Source organism: Schistocerca piceifrons, chromosome 8 (genome assembly GCF_021461385.2).
Source record: "Schistocerca piceifrons isolate TAMUIC-IGC-003096 chromosome 8, iqSchPice1.1, whole genome shotgun sequence".
NCBI classification, from domain to species: domain Eukaryota; kingdom Metazoa; phylum Arthropoda; class Insecta; order Orthoptera; family Acrididae; genus Schistocerca; species Schistocerca piceifrons.
This window is the reverse complement of record NC_060145.1, coordinates 407383318-407396890: the sequence shown is the minus strand read 5'-3', so window position 1 is coordinate 407396890 and position 13573 is coordinate 407383318. Positions and strand designations below refer to the sequence as shown.

The window sequence follows — 13573 nt, the reverse complement described above, 5'->3', positions numbered from 1 at the left end:
TGCAGTGGCAGGGGAAGGTGGTCATGTATGCATGATCTGTGTCTGAACAATTGTGTGAATGCGTGTGTGCTCTCATTTTCTGACAAAAGCTATGGCTGAAAATTTGGTTGTGAGAGTGTGATTGTCTTTTCTACATGCCTGTCTGTCCTCAGCAATCGTCTTTACAGTGAGTTGCTACTTATCCTCATTAGTATTGATTCTCAGAGTATTTGAATAAGTTATCTGTTGCATGGTTGATCACTGTGGTCTCATTTCATCAACATGCTGTCAGTGGCTTGTGAATAGCTGGGCACATGAGTGGATTTCCATGACAGGCCAAAACTGAAGGCTGTTTCTTTGGGCATCTGTAATGGATTGGGGCTGCAGATCCAAAGCCATTCAGTTTCCACTATTGGCAGGCCCTACCCAGCAGATCTAGTCTCACTAACCTGCCTGCAGTCCAGGTCTGTCTGTGTGTGACATATTGCTGCAGATTTTTGTGGTTCCTTGGACCCAGGACTGTGGTGCTCCTCAGCAGGCCAGAGGCCATGGGCAATGGATTTCAGGAATTGCGACTGTCTCAGTGCAAGTATGTTCTACAGTGTGGTGCTTTATAGACATTTTATTTGTTCTAGTACATTTTGGCACTTTAAAAGTAGTTTATCTACTAAAAAGTATGGACGATAAGAAGAATAAAATTGTGTCAGTCACTGAATGTGTGTATGCTATGCACTCATATATTTCTCAAAAGAAAAATCACAAAATAAAATTAAAATAATAGATATACCACTGTGGGTAATAACACACAATAACAAACTTAGTAGAACCAGCATTTTATTGGTAGTCACAATTCTTCCTCACCTTATACACTTAACAGGCCTACTTTTTTTTCTGATGTTATTTCCGTAATCAGTGAAGTTATTTTAAATATGTGTGGCGACTCCAAGGAAATGTGTATTTTCCACCAAATGTGTTTTGTTTTATTGAAATAAAATAAGTGGTCTTAGTGAAACACACTTACCATCTGGCTTGGTTTCTCCATCTAAAAACAGTTCATTACAAAAGATGTTGATGTTAGTACTGAAGATTTTCCCTCACATCAGCAAATGCCATCTGCTTGCAAGTGTTTTTTTAGATATTTCCTCATTTGCACTATTGTTTCTTGTACTGTAGCTGCAAAGACAGATTGTCAACTTACATCTTAACTTACCCTTGAGATCTCCAAATTTGTCAGGGAAAAATTATAAAACTTGTCTGGAAATCTGAGAATTTTCTTGGGGAAACTTGTGGCAACCCTGGTGTATGTGTATGAAGTTACATTGACCTGTGACCGTATCTCCTAGGTGCTTCACATTTTTTGCTTGGCAGTGTAGATTCAGTGAGCATTAAAAATGATTGTTATAAATATAAGGTGCTTTCAGAATATGGCTGTTGCGCAATAATTGTATTTGTATTCAGTAGGTAATGCTTTACAATTTTTTTTCTGAAAGCAGGTTAGTTTCATTTACTATTCCAATACACCAAATGTTCCCCACTCTTTTTTCTCTGCAAAACCCTGTTTTTCAACATAATCTTGGGTCAATCCAGGAGCCTTATGCCACACTACTGGGAGGATATGTGTACCCACAAGGCAGTACTCTACTAGTCAATGTTTGAGCCAGTGTCTTGCTGCATCAGTAACCTCCCCATCATCAGTGGAATGCATCCTCCATTGGATCAAAGAGATGGAAGTTGGAAGGTGTGAGATCTGAGCTGTAGGATGGATGAGGAAGAACAGTGCAGTGAACTTGTATGAGTTCCTCTCAGGTGCACAGATCTGTGTGAGGCCATGCTTTGTCATGCAGTAGGGCTCCCCTCAGGTATGCAGACTTATGTGAGGCCTTGCTTTGTCCTGGAGAAGAAGTCATTTATTCAATTTCCCAAGGGTAGCACAGTACACTTCTGAGTTTCTCATTGCACAGTTAGGTAGGATATCAAACGGACATCAAACACAATAATCTTTTCAAAGTTTCAGAAGACTGTCTCCATGACTTTATTGGCTGACGGTGCAACTTTGAACTTTTCTTCTGAGGGGAGATGGTGTGGTGCCACTCATGGATTGCAGCTTGTTTCCAATTCAAAGAGATGAACCTGTATTTCATTGCCTGTGAGGATGTTTTACAAAAAAAATTGTCACAATCAGCCTCATAATGTGCAAGTAATTCCACACAGATGGTCCTTAATTTCTCTTTATGGGCTTGTGTTGAGCGATGAGAAACCCAGTGGCCACACCCCTTTGAGTACCCCAACAGGTGGACAAGCATGTCAGCACTACCAACAGAGACATCCAGTTGAGCAGTGAGATGTTTGATAGTGATCCATCGATCCTGTCAAAAATAAGAGCGTCTACATGTTCAAAAATTGCAGGAGTCATAGCTGTATGTGACTGGATTGCTTGCAGGAGATCAGACAGGTTTGTGCGGCCTAATTAGGATAATGATCCATGTCTTCCCCACTGACTCACAGTGCTTTTGTTCACTGCCAGGTCTCCATAGACATTCTGCAAGTGGCTATGAATATCTGTGATGCTCTGGTTTTCTGCCAAAAGAAACTCAATGACAGCTCTCTGCTTGGAATGCATCTTTGTTACAGGTGCCGTTTTGAGGGCTGTGTATAGGACTACCACCTATCGGAACTTCGTGAAACTGTAGTGACTGAAGCAGGAATATTCCCCAATGTCCCATAGCAAATTCTGCATTTTTTCAACCAAAATCGGCTAATAAAACAAAAGTGTTGCATTACTTATTGAATGCCCCTTGTATAATATCCTTACAAAGTTTTTGGATTTGGCTCTGTTGTTACAAATCCAGTTGCTCCATTCATACTAATCATTGATGAAAAGGAATGCCGAAGGCTACATGAAGTGTACATTTTGACTCTTTGCAAATTATTTAGCTATACTTCCTACATTGAAAAATACAGAAGGTAAGAATGGTAACTTCAAAACATCAGTAACCTCATTAATAAAAAAAATGTGAACTTTTAGTATCCATACAGAAAAATGAATGAGCGACGAATTGTCTGCTGATGTGTTGCACTTACCAGAGCTCGAAAATAACTCTGAGATCAGAACGTTATGAACAGAAGCTAATGATATACTTCTTTTGGACCGGTAAGAGGAAACAGAAGGTGGTTGTTGAGGGTATTCATATATTCAAAGTACGAACTTCTAGGATATTCTCACACCATCATACTGGAGCTTTAGTGACCTGCCCATCATCAGTGACCTGCCCATCATCATCCTGGAGTTTTAGTGACTTGCCCCATCCCTTTTAACATTTCAAACTTAATCCCTCTTTCCTTATCAAGGAAGTAATTAAAACTGGTATAGTGTGTATACATATATACATGTCTATCAGTAGTACTTAACATTTCAGTTCATGGAGATAAGTGATGGCCAGGAGGTGCAGTTGTATCCACATTGTGTTATACAGCACAGTCCCGTTAATCCGAACATGAAAAATGTTAGTCTAAGTATGGAAAACTGTGCAGTAAACTGCTGTACATACACACTATTTTAATTTACGCAGTACAGTAAACATTATTAGAAAAAACATTAGGTTTAAGCAATTCGTAACAATGAAAGAAAAGCTGTAAGACTTACTAAAATACAGCAGACATTTTATCCCTACTTTCTAGATGACAAAAACTCAAGTCATTGTTTTTTGGCATAATGAAGATGGTCTGTTATATGACACATAGTTGCACCATCGTCTCATAAACAGTGGGCTGTTGCTCCAAATAACGTAGCGTGAGATCAAGGGCTTCTGCTGCGTCACTATGTGGTACCATCTCTCCTTTGTCACTTTCATACTCATTGTCACTTCCATCACAGCAGTCCACTTCTTCCTTGTCTTGAGTCACAGCAGCAACTAAATCAGCATCAGTAAGGTTCTCCAAGCATGCCCCATCCACTGCCTTCCACTCATCTATGTCTCCTTCACTAGCTCCTTCACATCCAGTGATTGTCTGTATCATTTGTAGTAGATTTTCCTCTTCATTTTCAACCAGGTTGTCCTGAAATTCAAGAGATGTCCACAGTTTTCTCCATGATTTTCTCAGAGTATTTTCTAAAATACTCTGCCATGCCTGAGCGGCCCAATAAACAACATCCTTCACATTGGTCTTTTCTATTTTGTCCACTAAAGGATTGCTGTCATCTTGGATCAGCCTTCTTAAATACTGTTTTCTGTAAATCAGTTTTAATGTTTGCAGTACCCCCTGGTCCATCGGCTGTAGAAGTGGTGTAACATTCGGCAGCAAAAACTTCGCCGCAATTTCTCCATCACATAATTCCTCATTGCTGGGGTGAGATGGCACGTTATCAATCAAAAGGATTGCACGGGGAGACAAATGATTTTCCTTAGAAAACCGTCAAATAGAGGGAACAAACTGGTCGTGAAACGATTCTTTGAACAGCTTACCATCCATCCATGCTTTTTTCTGGTTGCGATAATATACGGGCAGGGACTTCATGTTGGAGTTTTTAGAAGCTCTTGGCCTAGCAGATTTGCCGATCAGCATTAAAGGCACCTTGTAATTACCAGCAGCATTGCTGCATGCTAATAAAGTAACACGAACTTTGCACATTTTAAAACCAGGAGCATGGTCTTCTGCTTTTGATGCCAGGCTTTTTGTTGGCAAAGCCCTAAAATTAAGGCCAGTCTCATCAGCGTTATAAATTTGTTGGGGAGAATACTGTCCCCCTCTTATCATTTTTTCAAACTCACCCAAGTATTCCTTCGCTGCATCACAGTCAGAAGAAAGCTTCTCTCCAGTACGTGTTAGCTGACAGATTCCATGACGTTTTTCGAATCTCGATTCTTCTTCAAATGACAAATGGTTGCCTTACCAACACCCAATTCTATTGCCAGTTTAGGTACATTCTCACCATTTCTTATCTGTTTTAAAGCATTCAGTTTTTCTTTGAGAGTTAACATGTATGTTTCCGTTCACTCATGAAGAAAATACGTGCACCACTACACCTGAACAAATACAATACATCTGTTACGTGTGCCAATGATCGATAACTAACATAACCAAGAGCTTTGCAAGCCCACTGGCAGTGCACTGACCTCAGATACTACAAAGGCCTCAACAGTGCACAACAACAAGGGCAAGGAGTGAGAGTGAGCCATTGTTCCCACACTAGCTCCCATTTGTTACCATGGTATACCTACGTATCTGCTTGGTATACTTCATTCTAGCTATTCCTCACTGTAATTCCAGCTAATCCGAATAAATCGATAATCCGAACAAGGTCTGGTCCAAATTAGATCAGATTAAAGGGACACTACTGTATATAGAAGGGTTTTAAACCTCTTGGGTGGTTGTGGGGAAGCAACATAATGTCTCTATGTAAAACAGTTTGTAAATTTTTTATCGTGACAGCCAGCCATGCGTAGTCCTGCTAGGCAGAAAGGTGTTTCCAAAAGCAAGCTGGGTCTCAGGAGTCAGGAATGAGGCAGGGGCATATCGGTGTAAGTTTGCAATGCATGTGGAAATTAATGTAATATGAAATTTGCAGTGTGTATTTCATTCTTAAATTATTACCCAAAATTCTTGATGACATGATGACTTATTTGGCATTTCATTGTGTTTCTTGTCGTTAGAATATCGAGCTAAAGAAATATGGTTTGAGGCCTCCTGTTACATATTCTAAAATTCCATTTTATCATATTTACTGCAGTAAATTTTTAGATAAGACATATTGCCCTTTGGATGCTACATTTTATTATGCATAGTTCTTTTTTAACTAGTTATATGTTTCTGTTTGATTGTGTGTGTAATTTACATTTTGGTTTACTTTTCAATCCAGTCTGCAGATTCTGGGACAATGAGCAAGAACAGCAAGAAATCAAGGAAAAACAAGCATAAGGCTGCTCCTGCTAGTGCAGAGCAGAGCTCGGAGTCAGTGAATGACAGTATGATCAATGGAAAATCTGAAAGGATTCTAGAAGATGCATCAGGCCCCAGTAAGAATAAAGACAATACAGACAAGCTGACGATGGAAGCTGATGCTCCAGAACCTAAACCAGGAAGGATTCTAGAAGCTGCATCAGGCCCGAGCATGAATAAAGACAATATAGACAAGCTGACGATGGAAGCTGACCCTCCAGAACCTAAATCAGGAAGGATTCTAGAAGACGCATCAGGCATGAGCAAGAATAAAGACCGCTCATCCGAGGTGTTACATGCAAATACAGACAAGCAGAAGATGGAAGCTGAACCTCCAGAACCTAATCCAGAAGACCTTTCACAATTAAAGAACACATGCCGTGCTTTGAAATCAAATCTAAATACCATTAATAGGAAATATCAAGAGGAAAAAAAAGAAAAGGAAATGTTACTTAATGAAAACCAAGATTTAAAATCCAAATTGTGTTCTGTGGAAAGGGAATTGGAAGCTGCTAAAATGCAAATAGAAAAATTGAAAAACCAAGGAGCTCTTCCCCGAAAATCATGCGAGGCTCACGAGCCAATGGATCATGAAACAGTTGAGGTATGGCACTTGATCTTACTTATAAAACAAGCAATATGTGGTAACTTAAAACTTAATGTCAAGCTGTACTGTAAATTCTTCATGTTTCATAAGAGCTGGTCTATAGTGGCTTAGTTCTTGCTTTATTGTTTCCACATGAAAATAAATTTTATCATTATTGAGTTTAATAAAAATAATATAGGCTCAAGTGAAAACTGTAGTCTTGTCATTGTCATTGTTATTGTTGTTGCCCAAATAATTTATCTATCCCAACAGATACATATTTTTTGCATATAAATGTAAGCTTTTGTTACCAATGTTAATCTGATAAAAGTCTTCCAGGTGCACTGCCAGTTACTTAAATAGTAAAATTTCTGTCATTTTATCCACATACAGCAATTGTTCTTTTAGTGTAGACAGTCTACGCTCTCAGGGAGGCCACTGCACTATAATCAAAACATTGGTTATTTTAGCATTTTAAGTAATTTAAATGATGATATTTGCAGTGTGGAGAAGGATTTTAATGAAGGCTCACTGCCACGCACCCACCCACCAGTCTCTGTGATTAGAATTTTTGCAGTAGTTCTTGTATAAGTACACGGGGTTTGTACAACCCAGGAGATCCGGGAAAAACACAGGAATTTTTTCATCAGGGAGAAAATCGGGAAAAACCCAGGATATTTTTAGAATTCGGGGAATTTTTCATTGTTTGAGTTTTCAGTTAAATTTTTGTAATTTTGACTGGTAAGAACCGATTTTCTAACAAAGTATATTACTGTATCCCGCTACTGCAGAATAATACTTCAACAATAAAACATAAACAAGAGAAAAAAACGAAAATAACTTAAATTGCAAAGGAATTGCGCCATATACAACAACTACACACAGTGCTCATTCAAGTGCCTGCCAATTGAAAATGTGTCAAAGGCTTTAGGAAGACTATGTAGTGCTTCATAACAACAAATTGCCTCCAATGAGCGTGAAGTCGCAACTGTTTACATTCGATTTGTTTTTGCAGTTACACATGGGCTCATGCACATGCGCAGTTGAGTCACGTTTGAGTAGTTGATTCTCCCGCTTCTGTCTACAGGAATGTGGCTGTTGGCTGTGCAAGCAGTCACAGCAAGCAGCTAGATGATACCGGAAAGTTTCCTCATATTCTTGAGGAAAAATAACTTGTTTCACAAAGCACCTAACATCCAGGCACATTTGTCTATAGATTATTCATATGCTTTTGAAAAGCTTCCCTGTTGGTTTTTGAACACATTTTAAGTTGATTTCTGAATGAATCATAAGTTGACTTTTGAATGCATGCATAGTGTACGTGATGCCTCTGTCAGGAGAATCTTCGTCGCATCTAGAAATAAACTTTCCGCAGACAAAAGGGGGCGGGGCAATACGAGCTGATGGAGTAAAGCCAAACAGATGAATGCCAATTGCTGTCTGGTTATGTGGTTGATTGGGTTTGCAAATGATCAGCATTATTATAATTACTAGCGAAATCCGTAGATTCAGACTACCAGAATGGAAATAAATGACTAACAGGAATAGCAGGTGAGAAACATTACGTATTATCTTCTCGGTGTATCCAAGAAAATGGAATTTTGACAGAAAATTTTTGGCCAGATCACTACACTAGTAAGGACCAGTTGTACAGTCCCCGGCTAGCAGACGCACAAGATCTATTTGGAAGTAATGCGGAAAACGTGTTGTTCGAACACATAATAACGCCTAACTGGAAAATTATCACAGGATAACTAAACCTGTGATTCTGACAGGGTTAGTGAAGTTAATGGACGAACAAATTTCGACAATGGCAGCAATAGCTACAGAATTGGTGATGACAAGATTCTTAGAATGAGGAAGGAGAAGAAACGGGGGCATCACACAAATTATGGAAGAATAAGACGATTTCAAATTTATATAAAAATTTCGTAATACTACTTTTCGATCTCATGCTTGAGAAGCTGTTGCATATGAATGAAATGTGATACTATTTCCTAACATAAAGCTTTTTGTTCGTAGAAGGCCTAATAGGCATTTGATATTGGTATTTCATGGATTATGTCCTATTGTGTTATAAAAATGGCCATTTGTGCCAAAACAGTCTCGTTTATTTGGTGTGTTACAAAATTGCTGCCATATTAGAAAGGCCTATTTTGTTTTATATAGCAGACAGTGCCAAAATAGACATAATCAGATTGAGAAACCACACCAGTCTTGGGTATTATTTGTATTAACAGCTTTTTCAGTATTAGATAACGACATTTCGATTTTTCATGTAGCAAAACGTTTGGCGAACTTTGATGAGGTAATAGATTCTTTCGCAGAAAGGAAAGCACGCCATATAAAGCTGTACCAAGATTAGAGAGAAAAAAGTATTAGGAGCTAAGGTTTGAAGAAATGTGTAATTTCTTGCCTATCTCTTGTCGGTATTGGTTTTATATATCCTATATTTAATTTTATGTCACACAAAACAGCAAGTTATTAACTAAAAGGCAATAAAGAGTTCAGATTTTCTGAAGAGTTCTTGTTCTCTTGATTACAAATAATCTCATCCGCTATTAATTGCGAAATTTTTTTCAAGAGGGCCAGGCTGTCAAACCAGCTGACTGGGAGCAGGAGAGGCACCACAGGACATTTCAATTTCCCCTTGCTTGAATATAGTTTGGATGTGCGGTAGAAAAATGCTTTATGAAGAGGCGTGGCACTTCACTTTGGCATACTTAAGACTAAATAATATGCCTTACATTTACTCAAATACATATGTTTTATGTTCCAGACTTTTCAGAAAGATGTGCGCTACAATATGAACATGTTTTGAAAATTCGATTTTTTTTTTTTTTTTTTTTTTTTTTTTTTTTTTTTTTTTTTTTTTTTTTTTTAAAAAAAAGTATTGACTCGGTCCGCAAATGTCGTACTGGAGCAGTCTGAGTTATAGTGGGTAGTCTCCACATGACCCGTGTTTACATTTATTGATTTTGCTGTTTCCCCTTCGTTTACTCTCACGTCAATGAAAGCAATACGGATATCTGTGGCCGGGAGCTATCAAGTGAATTAAAATACATTCACAACATTACGGAAGGCTAAAATATGTCATTAGTTTCAGATTTTATTTTATTTCCACCTTTCTGACAGTCAAGCATTAGTCGCCTTGCGGAACTATGAAGTAATTTTTGTCTGTTTGTTCAAGAAATTTGACTTCTGTTAACGTTTTCCGCAGAGGCAGTCAATGTATTTGAAATGAAATATTTAATTCCACAGCACTGGCTAGTTTCAACTGTTCGCTGCATTTCAAATACACGTTTTCATTTTCTAGCATGTCATAATAAAGAACCAAACATGATATAATACAGTACTGGTGCTCCAAGAAAATTTACATCCCGAAAAACACACTGAAAAGCTTAATGTCAGGTTGAGGTCTACTTCATTGGGAATCCGGACATACAAATGTGCACTTTAAGTATGCACTTTAAATGTGCACATTTTAATATTGTTCACAAAATTCTGATGATCTTGCAGTATCCTCTGATGTCTTGTTTCTTTTATGACATAGTGTATGATCTTTCAATGTTTTACACGTACGTACATACGTTATGATAGCTACCCAAGCGCGGTGTCACCTGTTATCTGTGCTTTCTGGCAACTGCTGAAACGAACCTATTTCTAACAGGTAGCGGGAAAATATTGCTAATAGTGGTTTGAAAAGCATTGCTTTCAAAGTAAATATTCTTTTACGTAGGTTGAACTATGTGCAAAAATGTACCATGAGTTTATTAAATCACAGAGCCTTTGACTCTCATTTAAAAATCAACTCTTTGATGACGCGCCATTTAGAAGAATTTCGAACCCTGAAGAGCAGACATTTATGTCATTATTAAAGATTTTACTGGCACATTTGTGTGATATATCTTAAAATGTAACACATGCAAAAAAGATCAACAGTATATGTGAAAGCTTAGCTTCTCTTGCAGCTTGAGAACAATATTATGTGTGAAAACTTGGCTTTTCTTGTAGCAACACTATGTATATTAATTTAAACTATGAACTTTCCCTGTTTGTGTGTTCGTGCTACTTAACAGTGATGTTGCTGTTGGCTGACTACATCACATGTCCTATGCTCTGAATCTCCGCTGTCATCGGCTGGCGAGATCATGTGACGAGCTATGAGTGGCCTACAAAAGCGCATCGAAATCTCGATTTCAATGATTTGAAAAGTAACATGCGGATTGGTGGAATTCCAGTGTATACTTTTGTAATACGAAAATATGCAGTGTACATTTTGCTGCACATCAAAGATGTTTCCAAAACATGTCTTTTTTCCTGAGTTTCATTTTCTAAAGTGCTGGGAAATTGTATGCCTGTGTATAAAACGATAACCATTCAAAGGATTGATAAGGGAAAATATACTGTCACCCGGGAGAAAGTGTATTTTTTTTCCTTGTCCATGTATACAACCTGGTACACTCTCTCTTTATTTGAAGTTCTTAATGTGGTGTCCTGTTTAAAAGAGATTTTGATGTGTACTGTAATGAAGGCATCTTGAGCTGTTTATTGGAGTGCAATCTGTACATTGTATGATCTCAAAAAGGGATTCACATTACTAAATGTGTCAGATGGAATTTACATGGTATGAGAAGGCTCCCATTCGACTTGGTGAAGTACTGTTTAAACAGTTGAGTAGTGTTCTTATTTATAAACCTACTTGTTTTTGAGCAGAGTGTCACTATATTATGAGACACAAAGTAGATTGGTGGTTACTGTCAGCATCTTGTCCCTCATTATCTGAAAGGCCGTTAATAATCTGCTTTGCAGCAGTGTTGTTGATTTTACTTTTATCTGCAAAGATGATTTCTATTGTTCTAGTAGGATTGACAGTAACTTGTAGGTAAGCACATTATGAGAACTGGATTAAAGGAAAACAAAGCAGTAGTCATTAACTTGCTACATGCCATGTTTGTGTATCTTCACCCAAAAAAGGGCCTGAGTCATTTAAGTTTACACACTCATTATCAGCTGTTTGGTATGGGTCGTTTAAGCTGTAATATACTGCACTGATCTTGCTGACATCTTTTCAGGGGAATATTTGTAGGGTGTGCTATTATTAATTCCTTTCTGTTTTGCTGGACTTTAAAGGGCACCTAAAACTTCTTCTTCATCCTGTTTATGTGGAAGCTATACTTTGTAAACACTTCTTAGTAAAATTAATTACAATTTATAATAGGATTTGTGAAATGGTTTGGATATTATAGTTTGAATGAAAGCCTCATCATGCAGTATTGTCATTATGGAATATTATCAACTACTTTGATGTTCAAAGCGATCAAAATTTTCTCCTTGATGTCATGAACAACACCATAACCTTCATTAAACACAATGTCTGATTAACCTATCAGTATCATATGATAATGTTTGACATCAGTTGCATATTTTCATTTCGAAGACAGTCAGTATCTATTCTGGACGAATATGTTCAACTTTCATCTGAGCTCTGTCAGGTGCAGTTGACTTTGGACACCTAATTATCATGCTTATATTAGCAAGCAACATTACATTATTTTGAGTTATTTGTTATGTTTGAACCGAGAAAGGTGTAAAAGAAAATGCATAGCCATTCAGTAGTAAGAAGTATTTTTTGAGTCAGACCTGGTGTTCTGGTAGTAATAGATACACTGGGAAACTAAAATGTCACAGGATTGAATCCTGGTTGAACTATGAAATTTGCAGTATGTCATTAAGGGGAGTTGGAATGCCCTATCCCGACAATGTTAAATTTAGTGACTTGGCCTCCCTGTATTTCAGGAACCACTGTAGCCATTGACATGAAACTTTTACAGGACATTAAACTGTATATTCTGAGTCTACTGAACTACAGTGATTGTATTTCAGCTACTAATTTCGGAAATACAGTTGTTTAATTGTATGGTTAAAATTTTGTGTACTTTTTTGTACGTTATCCTAAATAATTTTAATTATACATAACATTATATTCTTCTTTTAGTTCAGTAGATTCAGGATATGTATGTTATTACTCCCTGAAAATTTGAATGCTCTGCTTGAAGTGGTTTCTGAGATTTAGGGAAAAATGCAACAGACAATGTAAATTTTCAGGAACGGCTTCTATAAAGTTTCAGAAGACCGTAACTCACTTAATATATGCTTAATTTTTTTTATTTTTTGTCACTCAGAAGCACCCTGCACCATACTGTATATCATCCTCTTGATCTTTTTCCAAGTTTCTTCTTCTTTCTGGACTCCTTGATGGCCAACTGTGCTGCATATTCTTCTTTATCAATGCGAACCTTGTCCATCCGTTCAAGTTCTCTGATGCAGTTTGCCCCAGGATTCATTCCCATATGCTGTAGCACTTTCACCATACCAATGTTGCCATCATTAAAAGCAATAACAGCATCACTGACCCCCTCCCCCCCCCCCCCCCCCCCCCCCTACTTTCGTGTCTTCATTCCAACAAAAACATATTTTTGTAAGCAAGTCCATATAATATTATTGAACAACTCATTGGGATTTTGAGTCTGACCATACAGACACTTCTTCAATAATTCAGGATTTGCCAGGTCTCTAAAAATAAGTTTTATGATGTCCATGACTGCTGCTGGGAAAGAATGTTTATGGCTGTATGAACTGTTGTAGACTGGACATTGTGGTAATTCCACCATGAATCGGCTCCATGAGGGCAAAGGTGGTGTACTGTTTTTTCATCAGTTGACAGTTTGTGGAAGAAGGTAGCCCATACTGCCTGCTTTATTTTCGACGAATCCTCAGTATTATTTCTAATGGCCATCCCATAATACTGCTGTAGTTCCTCAATCATTTTATCTGTCAGCCTGCCTCTTATGGTTTTACTAGCAGAAAGTTTTCTTCTTTTTCAAACTTTGTTTCAACTTCCTCGATCTGGTACCCATCTTTATAACACAGCCTTCTATATAAAAAATTACCATTTTATTAGGTCTTGAAGTAATGCATGTAACAATTTTAATGTTTTCAACTGGTGTAGATTATATTTAAAAAATAAAATAAATTTTTTTTTTTCTGTTCTAACTCCCTTAATTTATC

At 37.6% G+C, this 13573-nt stretch overlaps 1 protein-coding gene across 4 annotated transcripts in view; it reads left to right on the top strand.

Annotated features, from left to right (window-relative positions):
- Window positions 1-13573, top strand: part of LOC124712559 (putative uncharacterized protein DDB_G0282133) — a 173341-nt gene that overhangs the window by 37107 nt on the left and 122661 nt on the right. For all 4 annotated transcript variants that reach the window (XM_047242870.1, XM_047242871.1, XM_047242869.1 and 1 more), the window contains exon 2: window positions 5837-6520. In XM_047242870.1, the coding sequence (XP_047098826.1) occupies window positions 5855-6520 (666 nt within the window). In that variant the 5' untranslated portion in view covers window positions 5837-5854. The remainder of the gene's footprint in view (window positions 1-5836; window positions 6521-13573) is intronic.